General features: G+C 43.3%; 1 protein-coding gene across 1 annotated transcript in view; it reads left to right on the top strand.

The window, feature by feature from the left end:
- Positions 1-55: 55 nt before the first annotated feature.
- Positions 56-20,335, top strand: part of LOC124259925 (carboxypeptidase D-like) — a 57,739-nt gene continuing 37,459 nt past the window's right edge. The window contains exons 1-9 of the mRNA XM_046694152.1: positions 56-872; positions 3,203-3,345; positions 14,520-14,689; positions 15,281-15,364; positions 16,021-16,304; positions 16,717-16,908; positions 17,662-17,948; positions 18,105-18,204; positions 19,952-20,094. Coding sequence (XP_046550108.1) covers positions 446-872; positions 3,203-3,345; positions 14,520-14,689; positions 15,281-15,364; positions 16,021-16,304; positions 16,717-16,908; positions 17,662-17,948; positions 18,105-18,204; positions 19,952-20,094 — 1,830 coding nt within the window. The 5' untranslated portion in view covers positions 56-445. The remainder of the gene's footprint in view (positions 873-3,202; positions 3,346-14,519; positions 14,690-15,280; positions 15,365-16,020; positions 16,305-16,716; positions 16,909-17,661; positions 17,949-18,104; positions 18,205-19,951; positions 20,095-20,335) is intronic.

The raw sequence follows: 20,335 nt of genomic DNA, 5'->3' as shown, positions 1-20,335 counted from the left end.
TGTTGGCCAACATGGCGATCAGGAACTACGGGGTGTTTAGTCCCGTGATGTTGTCAACAGTTGTTACAGTTGTGCTATTGGTATCTCATTCCGTCATAGCTTTGCCGAATGTGCGGAGCGAGAGAGAAACATTGATACAAGTAAATATTACCATTACGATGACTTGACAAACTTTCTTCACAATATGGTGAACCAAAACCCAACTATTTCTAAACTTCATGCAGTTGGACAAAGTGTTCAAAACCGGACTCTTTGGGCAATACAGATCTCCGATAAGATCAACGAAACAGAAGTGGGAGAACCAATGTTCAAATATGTTGGAAATATGCACGGAAATGAAGTGATAAGTAAGCAGGTTTTGATATATCTCATACAGTATCTTTTGGAGCAGTATGGACAAGATTCAAGAGTTACACATATTGTTGACAGCACGAATATATTCATCATGCCGACAATGAACCCTGATGGCTTTGAGAACGCCGTTGACGGACAGTGTACAGGTGTTGTTGGAAGACCAAATGCCAATAGCGTGGATCTTAATAGGAATTTTCCAGATCAGTTTCTGAGTCAGCCAGAAAAACCTATGCAGCCAGAAACTCTCACAATGATCAACTGGATTGAATCCAACCCATTCGTCTTATCAGCCAACTTGCATGGTGGCAGTGTTGTAGCTAGCTACCCATTTGATGACTCCAGACTTCACCGACAAGCAGGAAAATACAGTAAAGCAGCCGATGACAGTGTATTCAGGCTCCTAGCTCACACTTATGCTGATAACCATTTGCACATGCACGAAGGCAATATTTGTGATGGTGACAACTTTGTTGCTGAGAGAGGGATAACTAATGGTGCTGAATGGTATGATGTCCCAGGTAAGCAGATATTACAGCACATCATTCTGGCCTAATCAAACCTGTACCAAAAGGTTAAAGTGTGCCACAAACAAATAGAACAAAAAAACATACAGGATTTCGATTTTGATGCTAATTTAATGCGTTATTTCATACTTCATTAACAATATGGCATCGTTTACTTAACAAGATGTTTTGTAATAAAAAAATTGTCTAATTGTATTTTGTAAACAAACATGGCTACCCAGGTAACTGCAATCAACGTCAATGACCTGGTCAAGGTGGACGGATATATTACTAGATGTGTAATGAGAATAATACAACCACTAAATTCCTTTCACATGTATGTGATAAACACTGAACATGGTGAAATGGAAGTCGCAAGGTATAGACTGTAAGTGTTCCCGGGAATGATACAGAGCGAGTCGGCATCTTGCCAAAGTCCCCACTTACCGGAGAGTGTGTTAGATGACGGGGGTCTGGTAATTAAAATCGCCATCAAACGAATTTGGAAACTGTTGAATAGTGTTGTTTTTCATGCTGTTTTCTACAGTACTATATCGTGGTTCGAATGGGATTCCATTAACGTGATTAAGCTTGAGCAGTTTGGTTTCATCTGTGCATTAATACAGATCAGCTGATTTAGTTGTAAACACTTTGAGTTCATTAATACTGTTTTCTCGGATTAATTACAGAATGGGTAATAAATAGAATAACCCACGAGGTACAAGTGATTACGGGAAATATGTCCCTCGGACAAATTTCCCGTAATGACTCATACCTCGTGGGTTCTTCTCTAACTCTTTGTACCTGAACTGAATCCTGTACCTATTGAATCCTTGTGTCTGTACCTATTGCATCCTTATGTCTGTACCTATTGAATCCTTATGTCTGTACCTACTGAATCCTTGTGTCTGTACCTACTGAATCCTTGTGTCTGTACCTACTTATGTCCTTATGTCTGTACCTACTGAATGACCACCTCCGTGGTGTAGTGGTAAGAGCGTCCGCCTGGAGAGCGGAAGGTCGCGGGTTCAATCCCCGACCGCTTCATACCAAAAGACGTTAAAATATGGTACTTGTTGGTCCCTGCCTGGCGCTCGGCATTAATGGGTACAACAAGGACTGGTCGGCTCGGAGTGAGTATAATGTGTCTGTGTGGGGTATTCATGCTTCACTGCGGCATGGTATCTCAGTGAGCTAGCACTCCAAAACCAGCTAAGTCTGGGCTAGTACAAGCAGCCGCACATACACATACACACGCATTCACGTCGTCATATGAGGGAAATATTCTCAAGCACGACGTTAAACCCAATTTCACCTCACCTCACCTACTGAATCCTTGTGTCTGTACCTACTGAATCCTTATGTCTGTACCTACTTATGTCCTTGTGTCTGTACCTACTTATCTCCTTGTGTCTGTACCTACTTACGTCCTTGTGTCTGTACCTACTGAATCCTTGTGTCTGTACCTACTTACGTCCTTGTGTCTGTACCTACTGAATCCTTGTGTCTGTACCTACTTATGTCCTTGTGTCTGTACCTACTGAATCCTTGTGTCTGTACCTACTGAATCCCTGTGTCTGTACCTACTTACGTCCTTGTGTCTGTACCTACTTGCGTACTTGTGTCTGTACCTACTTATGTCCTTGTGTCTGTATCTACTTATGTCCTTGTGTCTGTACCTTCTTATGTCCTTGTGTCTGTACCTACTTATGTCCTTGTGTCTGTACCTATCGAATCCTTGTGTCTGTATCTACTTATGTCCTTGTGTCTGTACCTACTTATGTCCTTGTGTCTGTATCTACTTATGTCCTTGTGTCTGTACCTACTTATGTCCTTGTGTCTGTACCTACTTATGTCCTTGTGTCTGTACCTACTTATGGCCTTGTGTCTGTACCTACTTATGGCCTTGTGTCTGTACCTACTTATGTCCTTGTGTCTGTACCTACTTATGTCCTTGTGTCTGTACCTACTTATGTCCTTGTGTCTGTACCTACTTATGTCCTTGTGTCTGTACCTACTTATGTCCTTGTGTCTGTACCTACTTATGTCCTTGTGTCTGTACCCTACTTATGTCCTTGTGTCTTATGTCCTGTCCTTGTGTCTGTACCTACTTATGTCCTTGTATCTGTACCTACTTATGTCCTTGTGTCTGTACCTACTTATGTCCTTGTGTCTGTACCTACTTATGTCCTTGTCCTTGTGTCTGTACCTACTTATGTCCTTGTGTCTGTACCTACTTATGTCCTTGTGTCTGTACCTACTTATGTCCTTGTCCTTGTGTCTGTACCTACTTATGTCCTTGTGTCTGTACCTACTTATGTCCTTGTGTCTGTAACCTCCCCCAGGTGGTATGCAGGACTACAACTACCTCCACAGCAACTGCTTCGAGATCACCCTGGAGTTGTCCTGCTGCAAATACCCCCCAGCCTCGGCTCTCCCCACAGAGTGGGAAAACAACAAACTGGCTTTGCTGGCCTACATGGAAATGGTGAAGATAATTTTTATTGTTTTATTTATTTTTAATCTACATTGTTCAAAGGCGATATTATCTGAACTGTTGGTTGAATTGTCATTTTACTACCCACACCTAATGATGAAGTGTGGTAATCATAATCATCATGATCATATGAAACCAGTACACTCTCCCTGTCATGTGTGCTGGTGACAGCTATCAGTACAGCAGATAACCCTTACTATCTCTAATACATTCAGTTACACCTGTCTGACTGACTGTGATCACGGCGGGGAACACCAGAAATGGGCTTCACACATTGTACCCATGTGGGGATTCGAACCCGGGACACCTGTCAGAGGTGAAGGGAGGTGGTCAGCATGGTCAAAGATGGCTAGTTTATGAATGAAACCAAGATGGAGCAAACCATTTAATGTGACAGCAGACCGGTTAGTGTTGCAGTGCTTGCTGTCTACGTTGGTGTCTGCGTCTAGTGACTTACATGACTCTGTCAACTGTTATATATTTCTCATATATTCTATTCAGCTGGTTTAAAATTCCTAAATTTTGATTATGTTTACAGCCTATAAAATCCTTTAAGAGAAGGCATTAAACATGATCTCATTGATCTGTGTTTTGTGGCCTAGCAGTTGGGGAGTTATGATATCTGAAAAGTTACACCACCAAACCAGCATATAGTTCTATGAGCACATGAGGGCAGAAAGTGGTACATTGCGCTCTTGACAAGTTTGGCACAGAGTGAGTGAGTATGGTTTTGCACCATAGTGACATGGTGGAGTAGTGACCTGGTGGAGTAGTGACCTGGTGGAGTAGTGACTGGATGGAGTAGTGACATGGTGGAGTAGTGACCGGGTGGAGTAGTGACATGGTTGAGTAGTGACCGGGTGGAGTAGTGACCGGGTGGAGTAGTGACATGGTGGAGTAGTGACCGGGTGGAGTAGTGACATGGTTGAGTAGTGACTGTATGTAGTAGTGACATGGAGTAGTGACCGGGTGGAGTAGTGACCGGGTGGAGTAGTGACCAGGTGAATTAGTGACAGGATGGAGTAGTGACTGGGTTTAGTAGTGACCGGGTGGAGTAGTGACCGGGTGGCGTTGTGACAGGATGTAGTAGTGACCTGGTGGCATTGTGAGAGGATGGAGTGGTAACTGGGTGGAGTAATGACCTGGTGGCATTGTGACAGGATGGAGTGGTGACTGGGTGGAGTAGTGACCTGGTGGAGTAGTGAACGGGTGGGGTAGTGACCGGGTGGAGTAATGACCGGGTGGAGTAGTGACTGGGTGGAGTTGTGACATGTTAGACATGCTCTTTACGATAAGTACGGGTTGCTGATGACCAATGCCAACCTGGACCTTCACGGTGCTATCATCTGAGAGTGAGAACAATGAGGACTGTGGTAGAGGACCCACCCCACCAAGCAACATATTTCAGGCAGGGTTCATTTACAATAATGAGTCCAATTGTTCAATTAAAAATACATACCATGCATTGGTATTTTTTGTTATGTACACCAGCAACTCAAAGAATGACAATATTAACATAATCACCACAATAATTAAGTATAAACAATCAGATGTGATTATGAAATCAATTCTTTTGTTGTCAAATAACAATCAGCTACAATTAGCTCTCTGTCCATTTTTACACAGGATAATATATGGTTGACAGTGGTTGGTTGTTTGGGAAGAATTTGTGGTAAATCTGGAAACGTGACTGCTAATGACCTATATTTTCATTAACAGTGAGCACATGCTGATAACATGTATATGTGTATGGACATCTTACATACAGTATGGACATCTTACATACAGTATGGACATCTTACATACAGTATGGACACCTTACATACAGTCTGCACAAGTGTCTTTGTGATCCCACATGGAATTGTCTGATCTTATTCTGACATTTTACCTCTACGGTACGGACATCTTACATACGATCTCTCACATTTTGTAAACTATTCTGGAACAAATGTGAAAGTAATGAAAAATAGGGGGAACACCTAGTGATACAGTTTTAAACTAAGGGACTGTTCATAATTTATGACTTGTGTGGATGATGATTTATATGGAGAAGCATGTACAATGTGAGTGAGTTTAGTTTTACGCCGCACTCAGCAATATTCCAGCTATATGGCGGTGGTCTGTAAATAATCGAGCGGTCCCTAAGTTCACATATTTATTCCAATGTTTTGCAGCTGTGCCATGTGATCATCTTTACCCAAGCATTCAATTGATTATCTTCTATCTGTAAACGATAAAATCTACATTCATAACAAATTAACACCTGGGATCCATATGATCGTAATGAAATGATTCATGTGGGAATATATTTTTCATTCAGAGTTTTCTAATCTAAAGAACCATATTATGAGTTAATCATTTACATAAACATAATGGAACATGTGAGTTTGTAGAAACTGGACCAGGCAGTTAACAATAGACCTTTCACGACAACCACTAGCAGCTTCACATGTACACAGTGGTACTGTCTGGTGTTTCTGGTCTAGTACATGCATACACACACACATACATACATACAGACAGACAGACAGACAGACATGCTCAAAGGCACTTTGTTTTTCCCTTGATCACTGGATGTCAATCTCAACGGCACGTCGTATTATCAATCTCAACTCACTGGGGATGATACAACTCTTGCAGCCACTAAGCGCAACGAGTTAGTGTGGCTTTCCCATCCTTATGAGGTACCCATTCACCGCTGGGTGGACTGGGACACATAGTCACAGTACTTTGTCCAAGTGTACTGCACGTTGCTGTACCCACAACTAGGTGTTTGCACGTATTCATGTCAGGCCTACCAAAGAAAACTTTCCCACTGTGCAGAAAAACGCAGAAAAGCCCACATTAATCGTGGAAATAGCAACATAAACACATTACCTCGCTACTGAAACAGTAAAAACGGCAACGAAAAACCATGAAACTGCAACATTTTTATATCAGTGAACTTTGACCTCTACTGCGCATGCGCATTACGATCCGGGCGTCTTTCCATATTCTGAGCAACCGTGAATCGCTTCACGTAGAAAAAGTATTAAATATGTCGAAATAATTGCTGTCAATCGTTTCATACGAATGAAACGTAAACTAAACAAGTGTGCACACAAGTATCATGATGATAAATGCCAAATAACACAACAGAAATACTTAAAAAGGAATGTAGCATTTGCCCAAGCTGGAAAATGTCAACATGCGGTCGAGACTTCCTCTTCCATGTGCGCATGCGCAAAATTGAAGTTGTGGGCTCCGCGTTTTATGATGCAGTGTTAGCGATTTGAAGTTGCCGTTTTTACTGTTTCAGTAGCGAGGTAATGTGTTTATGTTGCTATTTCCACGATTAATGTGGGCTTTTCTGCGTTTTTCTGCACAGTGGGAAAGTTTTCTTTGGTAGGCCTGCATGTGGCCACCATCTGGTCATATACCAACGGATTTGTGGGTTCTTTTAAGTGCACAGGGTTGTGTACTGTACACTAGGGGTTGTGACAACACTGAAAGAGTCTGCACACAAAGTTGACTCCAGGGTTTTTACACCCTGTCACAGGTGGGCTCGATCCTGGCACCTCAAGCTTGCTTGATCACTAGCCTGGCGCCTTAGCCAGCTCGCCCACCACGCCCCCATACATAGTATTGAGGTACCGGTATTCCCAACTGAGTGGAATCATCCACAGGCAGTCACTCAGTTTCGCTTGCCTCTTTCAAATCTCCATAGTACAAAAATCTATATATACTATTCACACTTTGCTAAGGATCAAATCATTGATTCAACAGAAAACTATGAGGTGGGGTCAAGTTTGGTTTAAATATCTAAGCTAATTGTAAGCATGGATCCTAGATTTCAGTATGTCCCTGCATCTTGTGGATCCCATACCTGCTATTGACAGGTGTAGTGTACTTGTCATTGACTCGTTCCATGATTTGCAAAATTGTTGATTGGTGCCATGAAAACCATTTTTATGGTTTTTCATGTATCAGGTGCATAAGGTTAGATTAAAGTGGCTGTTTTCCTGAAGAAGGGCTGCCATATTATTATTTATCCAGTTTTAAATGGAGACAATTTCAAATTATAAATCTATGTTTAAGTAGTGTTGGGAATTTTTGTGACCCTTAGCAAAGTGTGAGTAGAATCTAGTATAGTTTGACAAAGGTTTGCAATTCCAGATCTTTTCTGCATTTGCTTGAGGCAGTTTTGCAAAACAGCATATGTTACAGTTATAACTAATAGACTAACGCTTAGTTTCTGAATATATATAATTTTCATTGAAACAAATAAACCCATTTAAATTGAAAAGGAGCCACAGGGAGATAAGAGATTTAGAACCTGGGGAAATCTAGACTTGATTCATTTAGGGCTTTAGCATTGCAGGGAAGGCTAGGATGTTGAGGAAATAATATGGTTCAGGGACTGTGAGACTGTTAATAGTGTTATAAGTAGTTACATGACAGTAAAATAATTATGATTACCATATTCAGCATGCACAACTGATCTGGAACACCTGTGGCGGTGTGGGTATGGTCCTCCATACATCACAGTGTTAATCAGCATAACAGTACAGCACAGATGCTTTCAATGACAACATTGTAAGATTGATTTTCAGTACTTGGTATAAAGAGACTGCTATTGTCCTGTCCCCCAGTCTGTATGTGATGTACACAGCATGAAAGTAATAAGTACTTTGTTTGTCTTTACTTGTCTGTATGTATGTCTGTGTTTAACACTCACCTATAGTCTGTGTGGGGAAACATTTCTTCATGTGTCAGATTGAATCGGAGGTTTAGAAGGATTCAACAGTTTCTAAAAGTGTGAATGAGAATTTATGTACTAGAATACATTTATAAGATCCCATATGATAATTTGTTAATCATGTTATCAGCAATGAGAATTGGTATTATTTGACATAGTTCCTACTTCAGGCGGATGTACATGAAAAGAACAACTGCACTGTGTATGTACTACGTTTGCACACCTATACACTGGTGGATCAAGGGTGGGTGGTCAGGGGGTTCGAACACCACCACCAGCCGCCTCCCCCCCCACACACACTCTCCGAGTCGGGCACCTAATTGCCTGCACACAAAGTCAGCCATCTAACCCACTCAGACACCACAGTGTTACATTGGACCACCTTCTCAATGGCATAGTGTATTCCCAAGTAATGGTTCTGTTATAAGTCTTGTAAGGTTTGCAGTGTCTCTACACCAAACTGAGGTCTTCAAGGTAAAACTGTCAGTAAACCCGGTGCCTTGAGCATGTGCTAGTTGTGTGGATATGTGCGCTGTATAAATATCCTATAATAAGCTGACTCTCAACAGAAGTATGTTACAATATCTTTTCTAACATCTTCAATACTAAAATTTATATTGTGTTACGTGATCATACACATAAAATCATAAAATCCGGTGAAAAACTCACTTACTAAGCTTGTATATGTATCTGGTATCACATGTAAAACAATCCTCTGTCATGATAATAATCTCTAGCTCTATGCTGCTTTCTCATTGGCTTGTATGTGTATGCAAATTGTGCAAGATATTATCTTTTCATGGTGCTTGCATTTTCCACATTAGTAAGATGGTAACCACAAATACTGCCATATTTTGGAGCATAAGAAATTTTTTAAAAACATTCCCGCTCTTCTGAAATTCAGTTGTATATCATTATCGAGTCACTATTGTCACTACTTTTTGTGCATTGTTTTCAGTCTGCTTTGATTGGAATTATGTTAAATGTGAATGTTTTAAAAAATATAGTGACAATTGGATATGGCAGACCAGTCAACATTCATGATACTGGCAAACTGCCCCTTCCCACATCCCATGCTTCTGACTGAATGTATCGTGTGGACCTTGCTCATGTCAGTCACTAGCTTGTCTGGCACAGTCTCAGTTACGTACAGGTGTTTGTCAAATGGCTGGATTACGGCTTTGTTCACTGCACAGACGGTGAAGGCACAGAGAAGTCACGCTGACATGTTTTTTGCATTGTGTAAGTAGACATAGTTGAAGCTGCACATTAACACAAATAATCGCGGCCCGCCCAACCAGCCCCCCCACTGTGTGTAGGCTCAGGGTCAGCAGCAACCATGTTAACATGACCTTGCTTAATATGGTGATTGTCTGCAGTGAAATAGTCTGTCTCCCAGTCCCTCAACCACATTAGGTTTCCTACTGCCTAGCCCTCCCTGCAATGCTAAAGCCCTAAATGAAGCAAGTCTAGATTTCCCCAGGTTCCCAACCCACTGGATCTCCTTTTCAATTTAAATGGGTTTATATGTTACTTTCAAAATGATATATATTCAAGGACTAAGCGTTAGTCTAGCAGTGAAACTGTGTTAGATCAGACAACAGCTAATGTTGGTTCAGATGGCAGGTTTTGTGTGATGTGTTATGGAGTGTTGGTCACTGACAGGTACTATAAAACACACACACCATGGCATTCCAGGTAATAACTGGTCCGCAGTGACTTGTGCTGTTCATGAGAGGTCACAAAATGGATCGGGTCATCAGGCTTGTCCCTACACTTCAGTGTTGTACATGATGCTCTCAGTATTTGTTACTAGATTGTCAGTGTCGGAATCAGATGTCTACACACACATCGCATCTATTGCAATCAGAAGTTGTCTATCAATAGAAAGGTTTCCTTTTCATCATGCCAGCTTCTAAATGCCACTTCAAGGAGAAAACATTGTCACAAAATATCCACTGAAATAAATAAATGTATATGCTGATGTGTAAATATATGAATATCACAGTCAGGTGTTTTTCCCACATTTTCATAAGGAGGCCATATTTCATGGTTATAATTGATATATGGCACCAAAGATACCTGCTATTCTAGTACTTAATGATTAATGTAGGAAACTGATCACAGATGTATGCCCCTCCCCACTGACCACATATGTATGCCCCTCCCCACTGAGCACAGATGTAAGTCCCTCCCCACTGACCACATATGTATGCCCCTCCCCACTCCCAGATGTATGCCCCCCTCCCCACTGATCACAGATGTATGCCCTCCCCACTGACCACAGATGTATGCCCCCCCACTGATCACAGATGTATGCCCCTCCCCACTGACCACAGGTGTATGCCCTCCCCACTGTACAGATGCCCCTCCCCACTGATCACAGATGTATGCCTCTCCCCACTGACCACAGATGTATGCTCCCCACTGACCACAGATGTATGCCCCTCCCACTGATCACAGGTGTATGCCCCTTCCCACTCCACAGATGTATGCCACTGTATGCCCCTCCCCACTGATCACAGGTGTATGCCCCTCCCACTGATCACACAGATGTATGCCCCTCTCCCCACTGACCACAGATGTATGCCCTCCCCACTGACCACAGATGTATGCCCTCCCCACTGATCACAGGTGTATGCCCTCCCCCACTGACCACAGATGTATGCCCCTCCCCACTGATCACAGATGTATGCCCCTCACTGACCACAGATGTATGCCCCTCTCCCCACTGATCACAGATGTATGCCCCTCCCCACTGATCACACATGTATGCCCCTCCCCACTGATCACAGATGTATGCCCCCACTGACCACAGATGTATGCCCTCTCCCCACTGATCACAGATGTATGCCCCTCCCTGATTGATCACAGATGTATGCTGCCCTCCCACTGACCACAGATGTATGCCCTCCCCACTGATCACAGATGTATGCCCCTCCCCACTGATCACAGATGTATGCCCCACTCACCACCACATGTATGCCCCTATGCCCCAGGTCCCCTCCCCACTGATCACAGATGTATGCCCCTCCCCACTGATCACAGATGTATTCCTCCCCCACTGATCACACTGATCACAGATGGACCATGTATGCTCCCCACTGATCACAGATGTATGCTCCCCACTGACACAGATGTATGCCCCACTCCCTACTGATGCCCACCCTACTGTATGCCCTCCCCACTGACCACAGGTGTATGCCATTCACTGACCACACATATGCCCCCCTCCCCACTGATCACACATGTAAGTCCCTCCCCCACTGACCACCAGATGTATGCCCTCCCCACTGATCACTGATGGATGCCATTCCTCACTGACCACATGTGTATGCCCCTCCCCACTGACCACAGATGTATGCCCTCCCCACTGACCACAGATGTATGCCCTCTCCCACTGATCACAGATGGATGCCATTCCCTCACTGACCACACATGTATGCCCTCCCCCACTGATCACAGATGTATGCCCTCCCCCACTGACCACAGGTGTATGCCATTCCTCACTGACCACACATGTATGCCCCCTCCCCACTGATCACACAGATGTGTATGCCCCTCCCCACTGATCACATATGTATGCCCTCCCCACTGATCACAGATGTATGCCATTCCTCACTGACCACACATGTATGCCCCTCCCCACTGATCACAGATGTATGCCCCTCCCCACTGATCACAGATGGATGCCATTCCTCACTGACCATGTGTATGCTCCTCCCTACTGACCACAAATTTATGCCCCTCCCTACTGATCACAGATTTATGCCCCTCCCCACTGACCACAGGTGTATGCCATTCCTCACTGACCACACATGTATGCCCCTCCCCACTGATCACACATGTATGCCCCTCCCCACTGATCACATATGTATGCCCCTCCCCACTGATCACATATGGATGCCATTCCTCACTGGCCACACATGTATGCCCCTCCCCACTGATCACAGATGGATGCCATTCCTCACTGACCACATGTGTATGCTCCTCCCTACTGACCACAAATTTATGCCCCTCCCTACTGATCACAGATTTATGCCCCTCCCTACTGATCACAGATGTATGCCCGTCCCCACTTACCACACATGTATGCTCCCCACTGACCACAGATGTATGTCCCTCCCCACTGATCACAGATTTATGCCCCTCCCTACTGTTCACAGATTTATGCCCCTCCCTACTGATCACAGATGTATGCCCCTCCCCACTGATCACAGATGTATGCCCCTCCCCACTGATCACAGATGTATGCCCCTCCCCACTGATCACAGATGTATGCCCCTCCCCACTGATCACAGATTGATGCCCCTCCCTACTGATCACAGATGTATGCCCCTCCCCACTGACCACAGGTGTATGCCATTCCTCACTGACCACACATGTATGCCCCTCCCCACTGATCACATGTATGCCCCTCCCACTGACCACACAGATGTATGCCCCTCCCCACTGATCCACAGATGTATGCCCCTCCCCACTGACCACAGATGTATGCCCCTCCCCACTGATCACAGATGGATGCCATTCCTCACTGACCACATGTGTATGCCCCTCCCCACTGACCACAGATGTATGCCCCTCCCCACTGACCACATATGTATGCCCCTCCCCACTGATCACAGATGGATGCCATTACTCACTGACCACAGATTTGTCCCCCTCCTCACTGACCACAGATTTGTGCCCCTGACCACAGACGTATGCCCATCCCTACTGATGACAGATGTATGCCCCTCCCCACTGATCACAGATGTATGCCCGTCCCCACTGACCACAGATTTGTGCCCCTGACCACAGATGTATACCCCTCCCCACTGACCACAGATTTGTGCCCCTGACCACAGATGTATGCCCATCCCTACTGATGACAGACATATGCCTCTCCCCAACTGAGCACAGATTTGTGCCCCTCCTCGCTCTCCATGAAGTCCCTGTGACTAATCACATATGGATATCCATCTCATTGTGAAATTACAAGGCATCATATTGTTTTTGTCCCACTGAGATGCCTACACCTTGTGTTATGGGAATTGATATTCCATCACATGACACCACATTACAGTTATACTCCTAGTGTTACTCTTTGGTTTGCATGTTATACCGGTTATGTCCTTGGAACTTAGAGTATGGACAAGAGATTTATTGAGGTCAGCTGCTCGCCTGTCTCTTGTTTGGTCTTTGATGTCATTATATTATTTTTCTCACTCAAAGGTAAAATACAGATTATATCCTAATATATTGTCTTGATTATAGCCACTTTGGTATAAAATTTAAATTTTACAATTTTATGCAAAACAAGTATTTTGTTGCATTTGAAGAATTATTTGGCAGAGGAAATTATGTGTTGAGAATCTTGACATTAAGTGTACCATTACTATTTTTCATCTTCCTGCTTTCTGCATCCGTTAGTCTCTATCAAATTCTCACCTCTCAAGCTTCTTGAACATTGCACAATACAGAGATGTACAGCATTTGTCATGTCTAAATAGTCTGCAGAGTTATTTTTTACAAGTAACTGACACATAACTAGATTCTGGGGGAAACGTAATAGTCCCTTGAAACTTTCACTAGTCTCCGACTATTGGCCAAGTGGTGGAGTCACTCAATGTAACAGCTCCAGTTTGAAGCATGGACCTTACCTGACCCAACAGATTCCAAATCAGTTATGTTTTCAACCACAGGCAGTTAGTATATTTTCTGCCTCCAACATACTCCCTCGGAAGTTGCTGGGCATGGGAAGCACAAAATAACATAGATCTGGGTCTCGACATCATCTTCAAACCTTTTATAATGTATTGCTCAGAACAACTGACAGCTGAAGTTCTTGCATCATGAACCAAAGATGTATGACTTCAGATTCTGTTGAAGATACTTCCTTTCATTGATTGCAATTTTCATAGATTTCCGCTGATTTTATTTCAAATTTATCAATTCATAGCCCCCCCCTGAACCCCCCAGTCGATGAAAGCACAATAACATTTTAGCTGAAATTTGATTTTCCTGTTGCCATCCCTGTTCCTTTGTGAAAACATCTTCCATGTTTCAGCATGGTCAGGATGAAAATGACATTGCAGACTTGAGTAGCGTGGAGGCTAGATGTCTTTACTGCATGCCGGCATCATAGTTGTAGTCGGTAGTATTTTAAGCTGCTTTAACATGTTTGAATATAAAGTTTTCTATGTATTATACCCATGTACAGTTTAGACCCCTTCAAGGGACCTCTCTATACTGGTTGTAACATCTAGGACCTGTGTGTGTGTGCTGGACATTGTTAACAACACTCAGGTTGAAAGTGAACAGACCTTTGTTTCAGGTTATGTATATTTTGTTGGAGCTGCTGTCAAGAAACACACAATGCCATACAGGTTGAGGAGGTTGAATCTGTTGGACCATATGTAATGTAACTGTACGATGACTGTTTCAGGTCCATATCGGCATCCACGGCTTTGTGAAGGACAGCAAAACTGGTGACGGAATCCAAGATGCCGTGGTGATGGTAGAGGACATCAAGCACAACATCACGTCGGTGGATGGCGGGGCCTACTGGAGACTGCTGAGTCCAGGCAACCATACTGTCACCGTACATGCTGACGGGTAAGGCTGTAACTGGGAAGATCAAGCACTTGTGTTTTCTGAGAGATAGTTTTGTACAATACATCATACCTTTTTATGTTTCCTACCCGTGAAGGTCCGGGTTAGAATATTGATCTTCAGTAAACCATGCTTGTGGTAAGAGGTAACTAAAGGAGCGGGTGGTCAGGCTCGCTGACTTGTTTGACACATGTCATCGGTTCCCAATTGCGCAGATCGATGCTCATGCTGTTGACCACTGGATTGTCTGGTCCAGACTCGATTATTTACAGACCGCCGCCATATAGTTGGTATATTGCTGAGTGCGGCGTAAAACTAAACTCACTCACTTACTCACTTTTATGTTTCCTAACATTTCCTGAGGTATTAGATGTTTGTCCTGTACTGTTAAGCAGCACAAATGAAACATACAACCTTATAGATGACAACTTCTTGTTTACTGCATGAAGCAACATTTGCTTAAAGCAATAAATGACAAGTTGTCATCCACAAAGTGATATGTTTCATTTTTGACTCACCGACTTCTAAAATACCGATCAAACAATTTGAAAAGCAACAAGCCATCAAACTTGATAATGAGTTATGTGTGTGTAGGTACGAGGCGCTGACACTCTCGGTGGAGGTACCTGAAGGTCCTGGTATAACACAGGACTTCCGGCTGAACAAGCCACAAGAAAGGTGGGTACCCATAGTAGCACCATCAGTACAACCAACCACCTCTCCCACCTTAACACATGTGATACCAGGGCCGACTGAAGAGTGTGTTTCCACTGTGTCCTCTAGTTGTGTTGACCTTGGTGACTCATTCCTATAACTGACGTGTCCCAGCTGGATCATTTCCAGGAATATGTTGCTGTCTGCACTGTCTCATCTCATTTGGAACTGGAGACTAGATTTGCTATATTGTATATATATATATGAATGTTTTTGGGCTAAACCTGAGCTCTTTTAATGTGCCATTAATTGTTGATGAGTACTCAAGAGCCCAACTGAAGTCTCCGATCTGAAAATCTTGGTCTTCTTGTTGTCCCACACTTTAGTCCAGTGGCAAGTTTGGTGATCGATCATTTCAGGTGGCAGGACCCACTCTCTGGAATCAACTTTTTCCACTGGAGTTAAGGACAGTTAACAACCTGGAGATTTTCAATCTAAACTGAAGATATACCTTTTTAAAAAAACATACAGTGTCTAACTTTTCACTCTCAAGTTGTTCGGAGAGCACTGCTCTATGTAAATCTTTTTATGATGATGATGATGATAATGAATGCAATGAACTTGATTAGTATAATGAAGGTAGTTGCCCAGTATAAACCTGATGAGACTGCTCACTTCAGCTTGACCCCCCCAAGTTCTCCACCCTCGCAACCAACAGAGGATCCCCTGGACAAGCTGAATGAGTTTGTGAGCCGCTTCCAGGTGGCCGAGCACCGGGAGAAGATGTCGTTCAGGGAGCCACAACAGTTTGTCCACCATCATTATGATAAACTCACAAATTTCCTCTATGACCTGGCTGAGAAATACCCAAACATCACTCACTTGTATTCTGTTGGAAAGACGGTCCAGAACAGGGACCTGTGGGTGATGGAAGTCAGCGACAACCCAGGCAGACATGAACCAGGTCAGTGGGGAAAAACAGGATGGAGCCACTTGGTCTCAACAATGAAGTGAAACACTGTTAAATTGTTTAGATGGATAACTTTGTATTTGGCACATGTGAAAACAGCCTGCCTTGATACCAGGAGAGACTAGTTGACTCGTCTCCCACTTTTTGCTTGAAATGATTGTATGTTACTTAATGCTATATTTCACAATGCAGTTGCTATTCCTTGACCTTTGCAATGATTGTCCACGGAACATGAATATTCTATATTCTAACTGGTCCAGATTTCAGTGACTAAATATAACATGGATACAATATCTGCTTTCTTAGACATGAAGAAAGAAAAGAATAAGATGTCCAAGTGTACTAAACTGATGCTTCACATCATTAGTTGTATCTTGCAAGGCCTATTTCTCTTTGTGTTGTTCAGGAGAACCTGAGTTCAAGTACATTGGTAACATGCATGGTAACGAAGTGGTTGGTCGGGAACTGCTGCTGCAGCTACTGGAACTACTGTGCAGTAACTATGGTAACAATGATTTCATCACATTGATGGTTGATCTGACCCGGATACACATCATGCCAACCATGAACCCCGACGGCTATGAGATAGCTGTTGAAGGTGAGCCAGTTGCAGCAGATGCTCAACACTTTCTGCCCTCATACTGGGGTTTACTGACATGTACGTTTTTTCTGCTGCCATTGTAGGTGTGTTAGTGCCTTTGTGTTGGGGTCTTACTGCTCTCATGTTGGTGTTTTACTGCTCTCATGTTGGTGTTTTACTGCTCTCATGTTGGTGTTTTACTGCTCTCATGTAAGGTCTAACTGCCATTACGTAGGTTTTTTTTGGTAACCTGTAGTTTTTCTGCCACAAGGTAGAATTTTCTTTGTTATCATGTGTGGTTGTCACGGTAAGCTGTACATTAACATTTGTCTGTGCCACAATCAGCTCCATGTTATCATGGAGGGAATCACTTTCAGCTCAATGTTATGTTGTATTGAAGTCACTGTCAACATCATGTTATCGTTCGCTTGTGTCACTGTCAGCTTTATGTCATCATGTATGTGAGACACTGTCAGCCCTAAAGTACCATGTGTCTACTCTCTTGTCATGTATGTGACTTACTGTCAGCTCTGTGTTACCGTGTGAGAGTCATTTTCAGCTCTCTGTCATTGTATAAGGGAATCTCTGCCAGCTGTTTGTTATTCTGTATTGGTTTCGCCATCAGTTGTATGACATCATGTACTTAGGTAAGATTTGCTGCTATATCCCACTGTAGACCAAACAGAGGAAGTGTAAGAAATGAGATCTGTGCTGACATTTGACAGTATGTACAGGTAATATGAGCTAGTCTGTGACTGTTTCCATGTACAGGTGATGTACAAGGAGTGCGAGGCCGACCCAACAGCCACAACATGGACCTGAACAGGAACTTTCCTGACCAGTACAAGACATTATATACCAATGCAGAGCAGGAGCCTGAGACAAAGGCTGTAATGAAGTGGGTCCAGTCCCTCCCATTTGTTCTGTCTGCCAACCTCCATGGTGGGTCCCTGGTGGCCAACTACCCCTATGATGACTTCGCTCCTAATGGTCACGCTGTGTACAGCCGATGTCCCGATGACCAGACCTTCCAACTGTTGTCTGAAGCCTACTCTTTTGTAAGTAGCTTGTGGGTTTTCAGGTCATCAGTTTTGGGAATTGAAAAATATCTTCACATTGACATTTTGTGTATTTTGCATGTATATATAAGTGAGGCCTAACAAACTAGGTCTACTTGCTGCACAGTTTGTTCCAATACTGCTGTTTGTCCCCAGGCTCACTCTCAGATGCACCTTGGACACCCATGCCCTGCCATCAGTAACGAGTACTTCAAGGACGGAATTGTCAATGGCTCTAAGTGGTACAGTGTTGCAGGTATGTGCAATGTATCTGTCACAGATTAGTAATCAGTATCACAGTAAACTTATTATGTGTCTGATCACAGAAACTTGTGTGTCTGACAGAGATCACAGAAACTTGTGTGTCTGACAGAGATCACAGAAACTTGTGTGTCTGAAAGAGATCACAGAAACATATGTATCTGACAGAGATCACAGAAACATGTGTCTGACAGATCACAGAAACATATGTGTCTGACAGAGATCACAGAAACATCTGTATCTGACAGAGATCACAGAAACATGTGTCTGACAGAGATCACAGAAACATGTGTCTGACAGAGATCACAGAAACGTATGTGTCTGACAGAGATCACAGAAACGTATGTGTCTGACAGAGATCACAGAAACGTATGTGTCTGACAGTGATCACAGAAACGTATGTGTCTGACAGATCACAGAAACGTATGTGTCTGACAGAGATCACAGAAACGTATGTGTCTGACAGAGATCACAGAAACGTATGTGTCTGACAGAGATCACAGAAACGTATGTGTCTGACAGAGATCACAGAAACGCATGTGTCCGGCAGAGATCACAGAAACGTATGTGTCTGACAGAGATCACAGAAACATATGTATCTGACAGATCACAGAAACGTATGTGTCTGACAAAGATCACAGTAACTTTTTGTGTGTCTGACAGAGATCACAGTAACTTCTGTGTCTGACAGAGATCACAGAAACGTATGTGTCTCACAGAGATCACAGAAACTTCTGTGTCTCACAGAGATCACAGATACGTTTGTGTCCGACAGAGATCACAGATTTGTATGTGTCCGACAGAGATCACAGAAACTTGTGTGTCTGGCAGAGATCACAGAAACATGTGTCTGACAGAGATCACAGAAACATGTGTCTGACAGAGATCACAAACATATGTGTCTGACAGAGATCACAGAAACTTGTGTGTCTGGCAGAGATTACAGAAACGTATGTGTCTGGCAGAGATCACAGAAACGTGTCTGACCGAGATCACAGAAACACATGTGTCTGACAGAGATCACAGAAACATATGTGTCTGATAGATCTCAGATATGTATGTGTCTGACAGAGATCACAGAAACTTGTGTGTCTGACACATGCTTTGTCTTCTTGTATCAAAGATGAGTATACTTGCTATCTGATGGAGATGCTTTGTCTTCTTGTTGTATCAAAGATGAGTATACTTGCTATCTTATGTAATGCTTTGTCTTCTTGTATCAAAGATGAGTATACTTGCTATCTGATGGACATGCTTTGTCTTCCTGTTGTATCAAAGATGAGTATACTTGCTATCTGATGGAGATGCTTTGTCTTCTTGTTGGATCAAAGATGAGTATACTTGCTATCTGATGGACATGCTTTGTCTTCCTGTTGTATCAAAGATGAGTATACTTGCTATCTGATGGAGATGCTTTGTCTTCTTGTTGTATCAAAGATGAGTATACTTGCTATCTGATGGAGATGCTTTGTCTTCTTGTTGTATCAAAGATGAGTATACTTGCTTTCTGATGGAGATGCTTTGTCTTCTTGTTGTATCAAAGATGAGTATACTTGCTATCTGATGGACTTGCTTTGTCTTCTTGTTGTATTAAAGATGAGTATACTTGCTATCTGATGGAGATGCTTTGTCTTCTTGTTGTATCAAAGATGAGTATACTTGCTATCTGATGGACATGCTTTGTCTTCTTGTTGTATTAAAGATTAGTATACTTGCTATCTGATGGAGATGCTTTGTTACAGGCGGGATGCAGGACTGGAACTACCTCCACACCAACTGTTTTGAGATCACCCTTGAGCTGGGATGTACAAAGTACCCCATGGAGTCTGAGCTGCCAAAGTACTGGGCCACCAACAAGTTCCCCCTGCTGGTCTACATGGGACAGGTAGCCTCACAGATCACGTAGGACAGATCAGAAAATACAGCTTTGTCAAGTGTGAACACCAAGAGCTAACCATGACTTAATGGTCACACTTGATCCTCCTGCTGCATCTTCCCTGCCAGCAGCCCAAGCATCATGTTTGAGTTGTTTAAATGTTACCAGAGATCCTGGCCTCTCTTTAGCCCTAGGCACATCTATCATTCTATGACAGAATCCCCAGGGACTGATTGTAGGAACAGATCTC

Source organism: Haliotis rubra, unplaced genomic scaffold (assembly GCF_003918875.1).
Source record: "Haliotis rubra isolate DU_JTF1 unplaced genomic scaffold, ASM391887v1 Scf742, whole genome shotgun sequence".
Taxonomy (NCBI): Eukaryota; Metazoa; Mollusca; class Gastropoda; order Lepetellida; family Haliotidae; genus Haliotis; species Haliotis rubra.
Note: the sequence above shows the minus strand (reverse complement) of the source record. Positions and strands in the feature narration are given on the sequence as shown.